The 16,888-nt window shown below is 48.6% G+C and overlaps 6 protein-coding genes across 6 annotated transcripts; 3 read left to right on the top strand and 3 right to left on the bottom strand.

The window, feature by feature from the left end:
* Positions 1-1,756: 1,756 nt before the first annotated feature.
* Positions 1,757-5,237, bottom strand: ASPVEDRAFT_176956 (uncharacterized protein). Its single transcript, XM_040808787.1, has 7 exons — positions 5,133-5,237; positions 4,938-5,054; positions 4,648-4,834; positions 3,380-4,589; positions 3,312-3,342; positions 2,624-2,947; positions 1,757-2,545 (listed from the first exon to the last, which is right to left on the bottom strand). The coding sequence occupies exons 1-7, from the start codon at positions 5,163-5,165 to the stop codon at positions 1,949-1,951; spliced, it is 2,499 nt and encodes an 832-aa protein (XP_040672628.1). The 5' UTR covers positions 5,166-5,237; the 3' UTR covers positions 1,757-1,948.
* Positions 5,238-5,778: 541 nt separating this feature from the next.
* Positions 5,779-8,129, top strand: ASPVEDRAFT_56390 (uncharacterized protein; the record flags this gene model as incomplete). Its single annotated transcript, XM_040815204.1, has 4 exons — positions 5,779-6,389; positions 6,972-7,077; positions 7,129-7,778; positions 7,880-8,129. The coding sequence occupies 4 exons, from the start codon at positions 5,779-5,781 to the stop codon at positions 8,127-8,129; spliced, it is 1,617 nt and encodes a 538-aa protein (XP_040672627.1).
* A 399-nt stretch (positions 8,130-8,528) lies between these two features.
* Positions 8,529-11,156, bottom strand: ASPVEDRAFT_46222 (ABC1 kinase family protein). The gene is made up of 2 exons (XM_040813501.1): positions 10,378-11,156; positions 8,529-10,319 (listed from the first exon to the last, which is right to left on the bottom strand). The coding sequence occupies exons 1-2, from the start codon at positions 10,912-10,914 to the stop codon at positions 8,919-8,921; spliced, it is 1,938 nt and encodes a 645-aa protein (XP_040672626.1). The 5' UTR covers positions 10,915-11,156; the 3' UTR covers positions 8,529-8,918.
* An 816-nt stretch (positions 11,157-11,972) lies between these two features.
* ASPVEDRAFT_33125 (uncharacterized protein) lies at positions 11,973-12,827 on the top strand (the record flags this gene model as incomplete). Its single annotated transcript, XM_040810690.1, has 1 exon — positions 11,973-12,827. One exon carries the CDS (start codon positions 11,973-11,975, stop codon positions 12,825-12,827), a length of 855 nt encoding a protein of 284 aa, XP_040672625.1.
* Positions 12,589-15,540, bottom strand: ASPVEDRAFT_46219 (putative GTP binding protein). Its single transcript, XM_040813500.1, has 6 exons — positions 14,946-15,540; positions 14,753-14,887; positions 14,585-14,704; positions 14,402-14,536; positions 13,146-14,350; positions 12,589-13,072 (listed from the first exon to the last, which is right to left on the bottom strand). Exons 1-6 carry the CDS (start codon positions 15,286-15,288, stop codon positions 12,986-12,988), a joined length of 2,025 nt encoding a protein of 674 aa, XP_040672624.1. The 5' UTR covers positions 15,289-15,540; the 3' UTR covers positions 12,589-12,985.
* A 494-nt stretch (positions 15,541-16,034) lies between these two features.
* On the top strand, positions 16,035-16,805 carry ASPVEDRAFT_154813 (dolichol-phosphate mannosyltransferase subunit 3; the record flags this gene model as incomplete). Its single annotated transcript, XM_040808423.1, has 3 exons — positions 16,035-16,082; positions 16,139-16,207; positions 16,294-16,805. The coding sequence occupies 3 exons, from the start codon at positions 16,035-16,037 to the stop codon at positions 16,453-16,455; spliced, it is 279 nt and encodes a 92-aa protein (XP_040672623.1). The 3' UTR covers positions 16,456-16,805.
* Positions 16,806-16,888: the final 83 nt, after the last annotated feature.

The following is a 16,888-nucleotide window of genomic DNA, read 5'->3' as shown; positions in this document are numbered from 1 at the left end:
CGTTACGGAGACGGCTGACCAAGGCCTCTCATGCGCTTGGTACTAAGGGAGACACATCAGTCGGCAGGATGCTTGATCTGGGAACAGAAATCACAGGGCAGGTGCTCCCGGGCGAGTATGTGGATTATGAGCTGCGGAAATGGGATGATGGAAGCACCATAGAGATCAACCTTAATAGCGAAGATGACGTGGGTATTTCCTTGCTCGTGAGCCCGTTTTCTGCTCGCCAAAGAAACCGTCCGCGAGAGGATGAGTTTGTCTTTGGCGAGTTGTCAGGCCAGGCACAGAAACAAATCAGCATTGCATCAACCAATGTGGAATTGGAAGGGGCTGAAGCATTGTATATATCGGTACATGCATTTGCGTCCAATCATCTCAGCCAACAAGTTGCGCCGCCTCCATCGTTACCATTACCTTATAGTCTGCAAATTTTATCTAGTACTTCGGCTGCGAAACTTTCAGGCGCTCCCACTGTTGATTCAGATGCGCATGATCCGGATGATGTCCAATGCAAAAACTGTCTACAGTGGGTTTCTCAGAAAACGTTTGTTTTACATGAGAACTTTTGTTCTCGGAACAACATACTCTGTATCCAATGCAACAATGTGTATCACAAACGTTCTCCAGAATGGCAGAATCACTGGCATTGCCCCCATGACGCTTCATACGGTAACGATCCGACCAGCCTGCATAAACATGACACAATATTCCACTCGAAGCAATCTTGTCGTGCTTGTGGATTTGACGCAGATGGACTCCAGCATCTTGCGCAACATCGAACAACGGCCTGCCCGGCAAAACCTATCTTGTGTCAGTTCTGTCATCTGGTAGTTCCGCAGAAAAGCGAGTCCGACCCAGATATCTATGACCCCGAGGTACTGCTCTCCGGCCTCACCCCGCACGAACTGGTAGATGGTGGCCGGACTACCGAATGCCACCTCTGCAACAAGATCGTCCGGCTGCGCGATATGAAAACGCACCTCCGCCACCACGACTTAAACCGCCGCTCCCGGCCAACTCCTCAGGTATGCCTGAACCAGAACTGTGGGCGTACACTTGACGGCCGTGGAGCACAAAGTACAATAGTACCAGGGGCCGACACCTTAGGCCTCTGCAGCATTTGTTTTGGGCCTCTCTATGTCGACACCTATGATCCGGAAGGTAAAGCCCTCCGTCGCCGCATCGAGCGCCGTTATCTCTCCCAAATAATGAGCGGATGCAGCAAACCCTGGTGCCAGAATGAATATTGTAAGACGGGGAAGCAAAATCGACAACCAGCCTCCGACGCACCTGAGTCGATGGGTGCGGCCGCTATCCTGAACCTTGTGCGACCTATAATTGACGGCGCCGATTTGCAGGGCACGGGACCGCACACCGCACCCTTTTACCTCTGCACTGATCAATCGAGCCAGCAACGCCGTGGTATTGCGGATATGCTTGCTGCTGAAGACCATGGGTCAGCTGGTGGGAGGACATACAGTTTACCCTGGTGCGTTGCTGCCGTTGAAACCGTGGGGGGTGATGCTGATAAAGCACGGGAGTGGCTGGAAAACTGGGCTCCTGCTCGAGAGGAGGGAGCTCTAGGTCTCTAAGCATAGAATTCCTATACTATTATAACAAATCTTAGACGCAAGATTGATTTTTGGGTTGTCTTATTGATTGCGATATCGAAATACATTTCTGAACGCCCATATCTGACCAGCGCAATAGTAAATGTCCGTGAGCTCGTAATATTCATACCTCAGTTATCAAAAAAAAAAAAAAAAAAAAAAAAAAAAAAAGACCCAAGCTTCTCGCTCACCGCTCTAGGAACGACACGTCATTACACCAGATACATATGTGAGAGTCCTTTAAAGGCAAACTGTGGTTCTTTTCAAACACTCAATCCCGCTGGCTTTAATGAAAAATAGGCGGCGGATGGGGCTGAACAGGTAGAAAGCTGAAGAAATTAAGCCGCACCCGTCTTCGCCGCAAGCGTCCCACTACCCCTCGACGAAAAGATTCCCATGATGCCAAATACCACATAAAACAGTGCCAACGGATAGGCCACCAACCCTCTCATTCCACTCATTCTCGCCACGGCACAAAACATCCCAGACGAAGAATATGTGCACCACCCCACCGCCGCCGTCGTAAGCAGGTACCCAAACATCGTGTCCATGGGTACAAGGATTCCCAAAAGACTTGTTAGCACAAGTGGGAGGAAACAGTATCCCAGGACACTTGCGGATCGTGGGAAAGTCAACGTAGCAGAGAAGTGTCCGGAGGAGTCGGGTTTCGCGTGTGGATCATAGTTCGAGGATGGGTCTGCGGCATTTGGCACCTGAGTTGGTGAGGTGGGATCAACGGGGGACATGAGGCTAAGGATGAGGTGAAGGGCGACGGTGCCGAAAACAGCAACACCGTAAATATATCCATAGAATACCTTGCCTGAAAGAAGTAGAAAGGTACCGTATAGGACGATATAGAGCAGGGCGCCGTAGAGATCGCTGTCGTCCATGAGGTGTTGGTCAATACGAGCAAAAGGGTTAAGGACCGTCAATGTCTACATAGTCAGAGAAAACCAAATCGATTAGCCCATAATATTCCAACATATAAGGGAAATATGGCGGGGGTTATTTACCTTGGTACGGATGTGCGCGAAATTAACCCCCAGCTCCTCCAATAGCGGCGGTTCGCCATCGTAGCCCTCAGTCCCGAATGCAGCAAGCCATCCTGTCCGTAAGCCGCCCTGCTCACCCATTCTTCCGCTGACACCAGCGGTTGGTGACCCGAAACCGCCATAACCTCCCCCGACCCCTCCAACGGGGTATCCTTGGGCTGCTGGGTTTGGCGGTGAGCCAAATCCTCCGTATGATGCTTGAGACGGGGTTGTATGGCCTGATACAGACGAATAGGTAGAAGGGTAGAATTGGAGGTTTTGTGCCGAAGACTGAGCTCCGTAGGACTGTTGTTGTGGATAATACTGCGCCATGGCGGTTGGAATCTGTGCCGGGATTAGGATAAGAATCACTCGCAGGATAAAGGGCTGCTAAAAGAGCTGAGTCCGCCAATGACTTCAAGTTATACAAGTGTCTCAGGAATATTTGAAATATGAGGGTTTGCGGTTGATATTGTACAGAACACCTGTCGGCGGTGAGGGAAGACTAACTTCACCAGCTAACTAGCGAAATACGTAGTTAGTTAACTAACTAGTTAGGTCCAAGTATGGGCTTAGTCATCACCGTGTCAGGAACGGTAGTTAGCCAAGTTAGTTACTTAGATCTGGGAATCGTGTGCGGTTCATATATATATATATATATTAAACTAACGCTGAATAATGGTAAACATACGGAAAGAATTCTATACTTCAAAAAGCGCAACAACAGGCATGTTTTACAAAAAGTTAATGCCGATCCCAAGTTGCAACCCCTTCCTGCCTTCCTCGCCTTTGCGTAACACTAGTGGGAGGGAGACGTTGAGTTCAAACCTGGCGGCTGGGTGTGCATAGATGAGCCCGACTCCGGCTGCGATGCTCGGCAAGCCGTTACCAAGTTCAGAGATAGTGGATGACATAGCGTCTTTGACTTCCGTGCCAGAAGCAGGTGAAGTCTTCTGTGCCGTTCGCAGAGGCAGTAATCGCCCTCCGTTCACAAACGCCTGTAACCGGAAAGGTTTCTCAGCGCCCACTCGTGGAAGTGGGAGGAGGAGATTCGCACTGCCAGCCGCATACACATCACCACCAACAGCATCTGCACCATCGTGAGGCCCGAGGCCAGAGAGGCGGAAACCTCGAACGTCTGTAGGGCCACCTAGCTGGAAGCGGTCATTAATGCGAGAAAGACGCGGTCGCGAGTCGGAGTCAAGCCCAAGTGGATAAAGAAGACCAGCACGGATACCCGTGGTAAAGCTTACCCCGCTATCTCCCTTGATGCCCGGAATAGGGATTGGGATAGCGCTTTGCGTTTCGATCTCAGATTTCCAGAAAGCAACATCACCTTTCATTGGTCCCCAACCAGCCAGCTCATTGAATGTCCTTGCGTAGTAGCCTCGAGAAGGGAGAAATGGGTTGTCTCGACGATCTGCTGTCCAACTATGGAAAAGGCTACTCTTCACGCTATCGCCTGCGTCGGCTCGGACCGTCGGAGACGCATTTTCTGCAAGGCCAGTGACTTGTCTCCAAAAGCCATTGTAGCCAAGTTCATGACGGTGACCGGACCGGTTCAGCCACCGAAGCTTACCCCAGCCACCCTTCAACACTTCTTCGTGGCTCGCCCAGGACTTTTGTGTTGCGCTTGCAATTCCGCCAAGTTCCAAACGAAAGTCTGGATCGCTAAGAATTGGTGTATCAAACGCGGCTTGGTAGGCAGATCGCGTCCTCGTGCCCAATGACGCATTGAAGTTCAAATTCTCAGCACCCCCGAGCACATTGCGCCATAAGAGATTGCCATATGCTGAGCCTTCCGCATTTCCCAGGTCGGTTCCGGTTTTGAGTAGGACACGAGACTTCTCCTTAACGGAATAGTATACGTTGATATTTGTCGGTCCCGCTTGTCCCTCAGTCGGTGGCGTTTGGTCTAGATACACGGAGATGGGCTGCTGAAAGACGTCTAGTTCGACATGATTAGAGATATCGCTGGAAATGAGAGCTGGATCGAAAACACCAACCGAATCTACTAAGTTTATCCGCACGTGCCGATATTTCCCGTAGAGCTTCTGACAGGCTAAGAGGTTGCTTCTGGTTCGCACTTAGCAATGGATTGAAAATTTGCTCCAGAAAGCCTCTGCGCGTATGTTTTGCGTTCAAGACCTGGACCGACGATATTGTGCAGGGCAAGGTAGAGTTTTGGTCGATCTGGGTCATAGCTAGTGTCAGTACTGGTTGATGGGATGGGATGATACTTCGCTGGTAACAAGCTCCGTAGCATGAGCGAAGACCAAAAGAGGTATTAACATACCAGCTCCCCGAGTCGATCTTGCGCTTTCTGATAAATTGCATGAAGACGTTCATTCACGGCCTGCTGCTGCTCCTCTAGCACCTTGGGATCGGCAGGTCGCTGAAGACTCTCGAAAATCTAGAAACCAAGCCAGAGCCCAGCAGTTAGAAACAGATACTGAAAATCAATATGCGCAGACAGTGGGGTAAGTCATACGTCTCCATCTTCAGCAGGGAGTGGGGAGGACATTGCGACGATAGCAATGGCCAACAGAAGTGAGTCTCAAGTTCTCTTCTTGTGCCCGAAGCCGCCGAAGAAGCAATACCGGCAATGCAGGTCACGTGGCGACATCTGCTTCACCTTTCAACTTTCAGTCCATTAGTGTTATGATTCTTAACAACAACACGTAATTCTTTCGCATCGTCAACTAGGTCTTTTCCTGTTCTTGCTTGTTCTGTTGATTGTTCTTTCTCTTTGAACCGCAACCTCCCCCCATAAACTGCGTCATTCGTTCCGCTCAACCCACTGATACGCCGCATCGTCACCAATAAGCAGTTTAACTTCGGGTACGATGGCCACAAAAGCAGCTTTCAAGCGAGTGAGTTAAATTGTAATTTTCTGCAGCTCGGCGCTTGACTTACTCTTTGTTAGCTCACACGCGAGTACCAAAACATTCAAAAGAACCCTCCACCTTTCATTATTGCGCACCCATCAGAATCCAACATCCTTGAGTGAGCCAGGCCTACATCCAACGAGAGTATTCTTTTAGAAATCGATTAACTGAGCATTGTTTAGATGGCATTACATTATCACTGGCCCTCCCGGCACGCCGTACGAAAATGGCCAGTACTGGGGTACTTTGATGTTTCCTCCCGAATACCCATTTGCGCCTCCTGCTATCCGCATGCACACTCCAAGCGGTCGGTTTCAACCGTCATCTCGGCTTTGCCTAAGCATAAGCGATTTCCATCCAAAGTCATTCAATCCGGCTTGGGAAGTTTCGACCATTCTCATCGGACTCCTCTCGTTCATGACCAGCGAAGAAATGACCACAGGAAGTGTAAGTGCGTCAGAAGCAGAAAGGCGGGTTCTTTCTGCGCGGTCTAGATGGTGGAACTCCACAGGCGGGGGCACCCATATCACCTCTACACCCGGGGTAACACCCACTTCCAGGGGCATCAATAATGTAAAAGCAGGCGATGGGGGTTTGAAGTTCCGTGCGGAGTGGCCAGAACTGGACCAGGAAAACTGGAAATGGTTGAAAGAGAATCGCATTGATACTGCGACTGGACAATTGAGGCCTGACCCGAATGCTGGATCGAGCAGATGCTCTCCAGAAACGAGTGCGCTCCGGAGACGTCCCAACGGCAGTGGCCCCGGCCTCGGGGTTGTAATGGATGGTGGCAATGCTGCACGAGAGGTCGGCCAAACTTGGATTCAGCGCAACAAAGTCTGGGTCGGCCTCGCGGTCTTGTTTGGATATGCTCTTATCTCAAGACTTGTTCAGGATGTTCAGGGTTGAACCTTGAGCTTTGCCATCAATTTTTTCATTCTTTTTATTATATTCTGGAAGCTGTAATTTTGCAGTATTCCATCATTTGCCGCCTTTTTTCTCAGCGTCTTAAGTTTCCTTCCTGACTTTTGCTTTATACCGCTGGTGTGGATTTTATCGGTCTGTATTTAGGTCGGGAAGGCGTACGAAGAAGGAACGGCGTTTTTGCCTCTTGAGATAATTAAATGATTCGGACAATGTTTTACACTTGGCGCAAAATATAGCTAAGAAGCAGTCTGCGCTTATGATAGGGTAGAATGCTGTTGGGGAAGACTATAAAATCAAATTGAACTCATCGGATGCGCCGGTATTTGAATTACGGCTCATATAGCTGTCGTTATTGGATGGGTAAGTTACGCCGGGTGCCTCCGATTATTAGATCATCGCTCGTCCAAAAGTTTTGAAGCCTCGTATTTTTCTCTTCGGCCTCTCATCCACCATTTCGATCACAAATCTTTCCTCACTAGACGATCGCCATCATTTATTCATAGCCGCGTATCAAGTATTTGCTATTATTTGTTGCCCTTTATCATGGGTTGGTTTTGGGCAGATTCGCAGCCGCAACCATTGGGGCGCACTCACCCAGCGTCATCTGATGCGGCGCCTCCGGTAAGTAGGAAAATGACCAAAAAAACTTCAAGGTTCTAACTACAGGTATAGCCAGGGTGTCCCATGCATGCGCCTGACTCTACCCCTAAGCCTCCAACTGCCGTTCCCCAAACTTCGAGTGCCTGTCCGGTCCGACCCTCAGATTCGCCTTTTTTCGTTGCCCCAAAGTCTACATCCTCCCCTCAACCAGCTCCTGCAACAGAGACAAGGCAGTCAACGCTGTCAAAACTTAACCCTTTAAACTATATGTTTGCGTCACTCTCGCAAGAGCGCGCGCCAAACCAGACTGTGGACTTAGGCGTGGATCGCGAGGTCTCTTCCATACCTAGAGGAGACTCGGATGGCAACTGGGAGTATCCCTCCCCGCAGCAGATGTACAATGCGATGTTGCGAAAAGGCTATACAGATACGCCTCAGGATGCCGTGGAAGCTATGGTTGCGGTCCACAACTTTTTGAATGAAGGCGCCTGGAATGAAATTGTGGATTGGGAACGTATTTTTTCCAAAGGCCTGGCAAATGGATGGGAGAAGTGTCGCCGAGGGGAGGAAAATATCACTTTAGAGCTGGCTAAGGAAGAGTACTACGGGACTCCAAATTCAACTCCACCCCGTCTTGTGAAGTTCCAGGGTCGGCCACAGGAGCTTACGCCGAAAGCCCAGATTCTCCAGGCTCTGGGCCGGCTGTATCCCGCTAAATTTGGGTTCGTTCTTGCCACATCTGAGTTCAGTCCTATTCACATCCTTTTGCCCATACCGCACCGCGCACGCTCGAGCAGCTCCGTTAACTTATCTTACTACATAGGACTCCACCCCCGTTTGACCGGCATGACTGGTACGTGATGCGCGAAACATCGTTAGGCCCTAGAGAAGTCCGCTATGTGATCGATTATTACTCAGGGCCTCCAGAACCGACTGGAGAGCCTGTATTCTACCTTGATATTCGACCAGCCCTGGATTCGCCCACCGCCGCTGTTGAACGATTAATGAGATGGGGCGGAGACGTTTGGTGGCGCGCCAGCGGGGGCGTCGTTCGAAACAACAACGGGAATTGATCCGTGCTATGTTGCACTGGTTGCGCATCTGTGATAATTATGTGGTTACATTTGAAGCTTTTACATTCCACTCTGAACGCCGGCAGGTCATCGAACTACATGTGCTTACATTACTACTGACTTGTCGGGTTGCTTTCAAGCCCGTATCGACATCATCGCGTTTCATATATTGGCTTGATCTACCATATCTGGTGATAATATTCCGGTGTACTGGGAGTCGAGGTTCTTCGCACATGGGTATCGGGGGTGTTTCTTTTCGTCACCCGTCCTCATCGGTGTATTTTATTTATATCTGATGTTCCGTGTTTGTATATAATATATGTATATTATCGGTATCCACGAATTTTTATTGTGTTCACACACAGAATGGTACCGACATGGGCTTATCGGCCCACTGTGCTCGCGGCATTTCCATATGCATTGCCTTTACGTAGTTCATCATGGTGTGGGCCAGGTGGAGCCCGCCATGGACATAATATATATTAACAGTGATAATAAGTAATATACAAAAGCCCGAACTTCCGGTTCTAAAGCATCAACATGGTATATATTATAGACAAGGTGATATCTGAAAATCGGGCCACTCCTCCCACCCAAGCCTAGATATTAGGGGACAGTTGATCGTACTTCACACACTGCTCTACGCTCTCAATGCTGGCCCTTAGTAGTCCCCGGGCTTCTAACCCGACCCAAACACGAAGCATTGAGGTATCACCCGATCGGACTGTTTTCAAGAACGTGGCGTTGGAGCCGAGTTTCCGTAAGATGGGGAGTGCACTGAAAAGCGAGTCAGTAAGCGAGTGGGAGGCATTCGAATATTAAAAAGGCGAGGATAGTCGGTTCTTGCCTCTTAAAGAGATCGAGGTTGGGATCCATGCTCCGGCCTATACCCTCAAGAAGGAGGATGGAGATGACAACATTCACAAAATCGCCTTCGAGACGAACGTGGTGGCGCCGTACCATGGATAACACCTCGCTCAGGACGTCACCGATTTTGATATTTCCTAGCGCAAATGTTCGCGACTTCACCCCAAGAACAAGGTGTTGCATTCTTAAGGCGAAAATGTCGGGGTCGATGACTTCCTCCGGTTGGCGACACCGCTCAACCATGAGTTCTCCTGCGCGGTGGCCGTCGAACTCAGCAACAGCTCGGAAGAGAGCCAGGAAGTTCGAACGGTTCGTGTCGTTCAGTTGAGTCACCAAACCTGTGTCAATGAAGATGAGTTGCGGTCGGTAGCCCTCCGCGTTAAGATCATTCAGAGCCCTTTCCCATTCCAGTGGCTCATTCAGATGTGGTCGTAATCGCGCAAGCACGGCTTCTGCCACATCAACCTCCTTCCTTGTTGGCGCTTCGGATGCACGCGTTTGTTTGCGAAGAGATAGATCAAGCTCACTAGGCTGATAGAAACGGACCATGATATTCCCTGGATGTAAGTCCGCATGCACGAAGTTGTCAATCAAGAGCATATGAAGAAATGCGTCCAGGCCTTCATTTGCAATCTCGTGCTGGTAAACGCCTCCTCCCATTTCTAGGAATGTTGACAAGGGTATGCCCTGGGCAAACTCCTCAACAAGGACCTCACGGGTACTGTAGTCCAAATAAGGGTAAGGGAACCAAGCTGTAGTACGGGACCTAAACTTCTCTCGGAAAACCTTTAGATTCGTGGCCTCGATCCTGAGGTCAAGCTGTAGCTTCATCATTTCTCCAAATTGAGTGACCTCGTCAGGGAAAGATAGCCAGTGCATGGTTGGAATTGCATTGATCAAAGAGGCGAAGAAAGACATGATCCGCAGATCCCTGCGAATTAGGCGCTCAACGCGCGGATGCAGAACCTTAACTGCAACATATGACGACGGAACGCGCTGGGGAGAACTCTTTACCAAGACGTCGACATTCTTTTTAAGCTTGCCTCCTAAGTCCTGAGGTGCGGATGTAAGCTCATTATCCGCAAGATTTGCAAGGCTCGGTTTGAGTTTTGCCTTGTAAACCTGTGCGATAGCGCCTACTCCAAGAGGTTTCTCGTTGAATTCCTCAAAGATGTCTTCGAAGGGCATCCCGTGGAAGGCTTTCTGGATTGTCTGCTTAGTCTCAAGCAATGAATGGGCTGGGGCATTTGAGTGCAGTGATGACAAAGTGCTGCACATTTGTGGAGGGAAAATATCAGTACGTGAGGCGGCCCATTGACCAAGCTAGAGAAATGTCAGTTAAATGCAATTTTCTCATGGTGTACAGGTATATTGGACCTGCCTTAATGAAAGCAGGCCCCGCGCGTTCCATTGCCTTCACGAGAAAGTTATACCACCACAGTGTACCTGTTCGGACCCCGTCGTGGTTTTTTATGCGCCTCCCAAGCCATATCGTAGGTGCCGTAAGGATGACTGGTAGAAAAATCACGACTAAGTGAACGAAACGGAGACCAGTGGCTATTGTGTCGTAGGTGTAATATACCCAATAAGCTATTACAGGGCCGCCAATCCCTATCCGCCCTTCTGTTCGTTCAAGGATATCGTCTCGGATCTCCTGGCGAGACGCCTCTAACATCAATTTCTCCCCGGTTCTATTGTCCTCATTCGTTTCTGCCAGTTCCACAAAGGCGCCAGGAGCAAGCGCTGCTATGAGCACAGTCCCAAATCTTGGGAGCCCCCTCTGACGAGATCGAGCCGAACATTTCGGGATTGACGGACGTGCGAAGCGACGGCTCGGCGGCAGAGGGACGCGTGAGAAGAGTTGTGGTGTTCTACCACAAGTCGAACAAAAACGGTGAAACTGGAGGGGTATCCTCATGTTCTGACAAACCAGGCAGTAAGTGCCATGGAGAGGGCAGAACAAGAAGCCAATTCAGGTTGGTACTCCGTGGAAGATTGGGGATCGGAGTTGGTCTCGGAAGTTGGAAGAGACGGCGAGCGACGGCGATCCTCCGCTCGCATGTGTTAGCGACGTCATCATCAACTGGGCTACTTTCCCTCCCAAGTTGGATTCCTTAACAGGCCAACCAAACCTCGAGCAGTTCAATGCTAATCCTTATCCAGGTCCTTCACTGTGCTCCTGAGCTCTCGGTGAACGTTTCTTCCCAGCCACCTGAAAGAATCATGCCTGCAACGCCGCTCATGGACAGATCCGGAAATCTGGGCATTCCATCTACCTGCACTAGGGCAATTTGACTGGAGCTATGGAGCTACATATAAAGATTTTCCAGGCTGTTACTTCTAAACCATCTGCAAGCGGAAACAGATAGAGCATTTTCATCGGCTGTTTTGTGCTCCTCCTGCCTCCCATTATGGCATGTTAAATAGAGTAGAGCGCTCCCCGAACGCAATGCGTACCCTTGAATCACCTGTTTTGAATTTTCCCCGTGAGCTGAGCCCATGATACATAATGGGCAGCTTCTGTGATGTTAAATCGGACGTTGAAACAAACGTGGTCGCCGACCGTTCACAGTGTCAATCTTGGACTGGTATCGTTTTTTGGTGTGGTGTAAGCTATAGCTGCATGCTGATGATCTTTGTCCATGTCTGCTTCCCCGACTTCTCGCTTCTCAGACTTGGGATGCTCCCGCTGCTTGTCCATGGAAGCTCTCCTGCCCTCTTCTACGCCTTTTCACAGAGCCCAAGACACTTCAGTAAACCGAAGAAGGTCGAAATTGTTGCACTGGTACCATTTCACCAGCACCGTCGGACGGAGATCCTGGATTGCTACTTGCGGGTGAGCACTTAATTCCCCGTTTGTAGAACAAATTGCTGATCTAGCTGAAGAGAAACCTGGTTTCCAACGGAGGGTTCCTTGACCGAGTGGTTTTTATACCACAAACAAACCACACCGGGAGCCTTGAATGGCTCACATCTATGGTTGATGGAATCTCGTCCTATTCGGTATTGAAAAGCAGCGACCCCTTTGTAAAAACGATTAATGGAGACGTGGGAGCGATATTCATATGGATCGATGGTGACATCGTATTCCTAGAAAATCATACAATCCCGACGATGGTCCAAACAAAATTGAATCATCCTGACTCGCTGGTTGTTTCGGCCAACGTCGTCAACGACGGGGCTCTTAACCATCTCCATAATCGTCATCCAATTGCTCTCCCATATCGTCCTGAGCTACGGCCCGTGCGACCCGTTGACCAAGACAGCTGGCGTGCTTCAACCTTGCCTCGCTGGAGAGGACCTGCGGAATTTCGAATCTCTAAAGGATTTCCGCCTCCATTCGAAAACCATCGCTGGCTTCCTTCTGATGTCGAAATGTTTAACCATACCCCGATTGGTATGTCTATGTACTCGGACAATGGCCCAGACCTGGGGGACTGGACCGTTAAAGCTCAGCAACATTATTCTTTTCTACACCATCTTGATTTGGGCGATCTATATCGTTACAAATTTCCTATTTGGACTAATCCGACGGATTCTATCAGCACAAACTTCTTCTGTTTTATGAGCAACGACGCCAATCCTGTCTTTTCGTTTATGCACAATGGTGGTTTGCGGGAAACGGGCTTGAAAACACCTAGAAATGGGAGTCGTGCAACGCAAGATATCATAATCGATGGAAAGGGTCTAGCCGCCCACTACGGGTCTGATCGTGGCTCAGAGGAACTTGAAGATACAGATGTGCTCTGGAGATATCGGTCATATGCGCTAGAGATGGTCTGCCCACAATCAATCAGGCACTCTACTATAGATATAACAGTAAATAAATAAATGGCCTACTGGGCCAAGACCTGCCTTTCATCTAAAGCCAAAGTATGCAACACTCAAAGAGTCGTCTCATTATATTCAAATACTCAAGCCAAAAATTTGCGTGTATGAGCATATTTACCAGTTTAAAAGGTATGATCTCAGCTAGGCAGTAGAGCCAGTCATTTATCCTGTTTGAGATACTTCGAGACATGTTGGCTCATTAAATCTTGGACCCTGGAGTTCCAAGACCCGTCCACAGCGTCAGGCTGCAGAGGAGCGATCGATTAGTTATCCATAGTTCAACACAATGAGTCATGCAGTCAAATTAAACCAGCGTACCTTATTCTCTTTATTTTTTAGTAATTCTTGCACGAGAACGACAATGTTGTCACGGTCTTTGCGCCATTGGTCTTTATCCGTCTCCTTATCCGAAGCCGGCTCTTCAGCACTCAGAGTCTGTTCAATCAATGAGAACCCGTCAATCTTTTGCAGGCCATCTATAACTGCCTCAGCACCAGTCTTGGTAGACGCCAAAAGTGCAAGGGCAAACCACCCCTCGCTCCGGACAACAGGCCATTGGGTCTGCGTTACCATAGCACCAAGCGGAGATGCTATGCCCTCATTATGGGTAAATAGACGTTCGAGAATGGAATCAACTAAATGGCTCTGGTCACCAGCCTTGGATCTGGGAATGATTGTGCGACAAAGGCATGCTGTTATGCGTCCGATCTCAGTCAATATAGGGGTCGAGTCGGATCTTTCAAATAATGCAAGGAGTAATGACAAGTACGTTCGTTCACCGTCATTCTCATTCACTACTGCAGAGGTTGTAGCGGGCTGCAGTAATCGACTGATATTCTCCACGGAGTGATTGACCAACTGCCGGGCGAGGCTAGTTGCTGCGAGTTGAACCTGGGGGACAGTTTCGTAGTTCCAGAGTCGGGCGATAGCTGGTATAATCCCAGCCTCGCCCATAAAGATCTTGTTGTCACCAGCAATTGCCAGGTTCTTGAGGAAGCTGAGCGCCGAGTGAAGAGTTGCCCCTTTAGCGTTGCTGTTGAGAATAACTATCAGTTCCTCGTGGATTTGCAGTTTCTTAACCATTGTCACACAAATATCGTCGGATCGAGCCAGATTACCGAGCATGATGCAGGCGCATATTTGGAGTTGGTCTTCTGGGTTGCTCAACCACGATTTGAGTGTTTGTGACAAAGGATCATCTAAGCGGTATGTCTCTGCAAAAGCCGGCGACGCTGATACTTCTGCTAACGCCTGGTTGATTTTCAGTTGTGACTGTATGAGAGCCTTCGCATCGTCACTTGAGGCCAGGGTGTTGAAAGACAGCGATCTTTTGAGTACTGATAGTATGTCGGGAAGTATGCGTTTTGATATGCAGATGTCTTGAAATCTATTGTTGTTTAAATATGCCGTCATGCAGTTTGAGAGACAACAATATTGGGATAGAGTTTGTCCAGACTCATTGTTCAGTGCACACGCTACCAGGAGTGAAATAGTTCCATCCGGGGACCTAGCAATGCCTTGGTCTAAGAATTATACCGTTAGCGAGCAATAAAACATGGTAGAAGTATATATACCTTGTTCACCCACTAGTTCTATCAGCTCGTAAACATAGTCAAGCAAAGTGTCGTTTCCCTGGAAGGCCTTGTCTTTGACTAACTTCAAAAGGATATACACTATCTTGTTTCCCGCCAACTGGGACTGAGCGGGCTCTAGGTCTAGTCAGCCATGAGAATACATCTGGGACAGGGAGTATATACCGAAGTCGACACATAAGTTATATATAACAGGTATCACGACTTTTATGAGTTCCGGCCGCTGTAATTGCCGTAAAATGGCAAATGTATAATTGTCCTTCACCACAGTAGCCCGGTTCTCATCTAGAGATTGTCAGTTACATGTATTTTTCGAGCAACTACAGTCTTTACCTGTATCAGCGCATGAGTTTCCAATCAGCCTCAAGCAATGAAGAATAAGGTTGCTTTCGACGACTTCTTTCGAAGCTATAAGCTCAAGGAAGAACTTCAAAATGCCCGCTTGGCCATACACAGGACGAAGAGAAGCTAAGAGCCAGTGAGAAATGTAGACTAGTATGAAAGGGCAACAAAAAGATGTACTGACGGTTCCTGCTTCCATTTGCCAGAGCTTCGGTGGCTTGTGTCAAGAACTCGGATTGGTCATGCCAGAGCTTCAACAAAACGCCCGGCACATCCTCAAAGTTTGGCGGGCCGTTATTCAGCTCTGCTTCTTTCAACGTATTCTCCACAAATTGCAGAAGATCTCCTTGCTCATTTACTGACAGCACTGCCATGCCGGGTGGTTCTGTTGCCGGAGGTAATTGTGCCGACTCCAGGAATATTTCGTCGAGAGAGGGACACAGCACCCCTTCTATATCCTGAGCCCGAGAGTTTCGGACCTCATCCAATAAGCTCTGTTTTGCGATTTCATAGTTATTGCTGCTCATTTTCCCACTTGCACTATCCTGAGGGGTACAAAAAAGAAGAAAGAAAGAAATTGATCCGCAAGCTATCGGCTGTATAGTGGACTACCTACCCGTCAGTCGGCCTGCAAGGGGTAATATGCCAGTTCTCGGAGAATCGATCTATAAAATCAGCACTTCCGCGCCTTGCACCCTATTCTATAGAGTGTCGTAGGACGGCACAGTCTCTAAAAAGCGACAAAGAATGTTGATAATAGAGGGGTGAGAAGTTGAGGAAAGCTTCAAAGCACGATAGATGGGGCTATTGTAGCCTGAGGCCACAAACAGGCCAATTTTTAGCGCCGGTAAAGCTGTACGGTGAATGTATAAGTTGTATTAAATCCACAAGGACTATCCAACAACTTTTATTGCTGTTGTAGACTGGGTACTGTAATGGAAATAAAGACTTATTATTATATGCCTTTTTTTTGGGTTTAATTAGTCATTCTAGTATATCGCATTGGGGGCAACTTCAATAAGCGCCATATAGTGGGAAGTACTTTGAGGTAATTTACCATACAGTCACCTCCGCGGTCAATAGGTAATGGACTGTTTGTCCACTTCAATTTGAGGCCCTCCTCCTCCTCAATTCCCAGTCCCTCATATAAATATAACTTGCATTCCCAGACATCACTACAAAATTTGGCGCAATTCCCCCTCGCCGTCATTGATCTGCTGTATAAATCAACACAAATCGTTTAATAGCTACCAAAGCAGAAAAGGACCTCACAATGACGCGCGCCCAGCAGACGCTTTCCGTGCTCCTGCTAGTATCCTCTGTACGTTATACCAGCTCATCCCCTTTCTTCCAAACGACAGCTAACCAAATTCCTAGCTCTACCTATCCCTTTATCTCGGCCTCGTTCCGCTTAACGAGACTGTCCAGCAAGAAATAATCCCCGTCGTACGTCCACCTCTTCTCCCACACCAAACCCTTCTCCATCCCAGAACTTCAGCTAACATATATCTTGCTCTGCGTCTTTCATTTAGCTCCCTTTCTATGCTCTAATATCTTTCGGATGCTACCTTCTCGGTCGCCTAGGTCTAGCCATCTTCACTTTCCACGATGTGCCCGAGGCACACGAGGAGCTGCAAGGTGAAATTGAACAGGCTAAAGCTGAACTGCGCCGCGTGAACGTTGACGTCGATTAAACGCACGAGATCTACGCTGCCTTATAATCTTCAATCGATTCGCGACTTTGGTGGTGATTTGGGAAGAGAGATGGGAAAGGGGATTTGGTGATTTTGTAAGATACAATATAATGGCACGGGAGTTTGTTTTTTAAGGTATGGTTTTTGCTCTGTAAATATCATTGGATTCGTACGCCGTTCCTCTCGAGAAACTGGTTAGCGAATTTCGTTTTATGGTATAGCGTCATTGTTCCTATGGCGCGGGGCTCATAGAACACCAAGAGCGATAACAAAGAGCAAAAATTGTCTAAAGTAGACAGATCGCCAAGTAGGGTTGCTTTTATCTATCGAATATTATCATCAAAACATCCTTCGTAATATAACGTGCTGTATCGTCAAACCCTCGACGCTAAGATTAAGCACTCGCCGGTTAAATCAGGGACAGCGTGCGTCG

The sequence above is a fragment of the Aspergillus versicolor genome (assembly GCF_001890125.1).
Source record: "Aspergillus versicolor CBS 583.65 unplaced genomic scaffold ASPVEscaffold_11, whole genome shotgun sequence".
In the NCBI taxonomy this organism is placed as follows: Eukaryota; Fungi; Ascomycota; class Eurotiomycetes; order Eurotiales; family Aspergillaceae; genus Aspergillus; species Aspergillus versicolor.
This window is presented reverse-complemented; position numbering and strand designations above follow the sequence as displayed.

What these genes read in the sequence shown, in the direction of transcription:
- ASPVEDRAFT_46222 (XM_040813501.1), bottom strand. Translation starts at nt 10,914, where the DNA reads ATGAGGATACCCCTCCAGTTTCACCGTTTTTGTTCGACTTGTGGTAGA. An exon ending in CGGGGCCTGCTTTCATTAAG is followed by an intron (nt 10,320 to 10,377) that starts GCAGGTCCAATA and finishes ACATTTCTCTAG; the next exon opens with CTTGGTCAATGGGCCGCCTC.
- ASPVEDRAFT_176956 (XM_040808787.1), bottom strand. Translation starts at nt 5,165, where the DNA reads ATGTCCTCCCCACTCCCTGCTGAAGATGGAGAC. An exon ending in GGGATCGGCATTAACTTTTT is followed by an intron (nt 3,343 to 3,379) that starts GTAAAACATGCC and finishes TTTGAAGTATAG; the next exon opens with AATTCTTTCCGTATGTTTAC. An exon ending in TCGCGCACATCCGTACCAAG is followed by an intron (nt 2,546 to 2,623) that starts GTAAATAACCCC and finishes CTGACTATGTAG; the next exon opens with ACATTGACGGTCCTTAACCC.
- ASPVEDRAFT_46219 (XM_040813500.1), bottom strand. Translation starts at nt 15,288, where the DNA reads ATGAGCAGCAATAACTATGAAATCGCAAAACAGAGCTTATTGGATGAG. An exon ending in TAACTTATGTGTCGACTTCG is followed by an intron (nt 14,537 to 14,584) that starts GTATATACTCCC and finishes GACTAGACCTAG; the next exon opens with AGCCCGCTCAGTCCCAGTTG. An exon ending in AGAACTAGTGGGTGAACAAG is followed by an intron (nt 14,351 to 14,401) that starts GTATATATACTT and finishes TATAATTCTTAG; the next exon opens with ACCAAGGCATTGCTAGGTCC.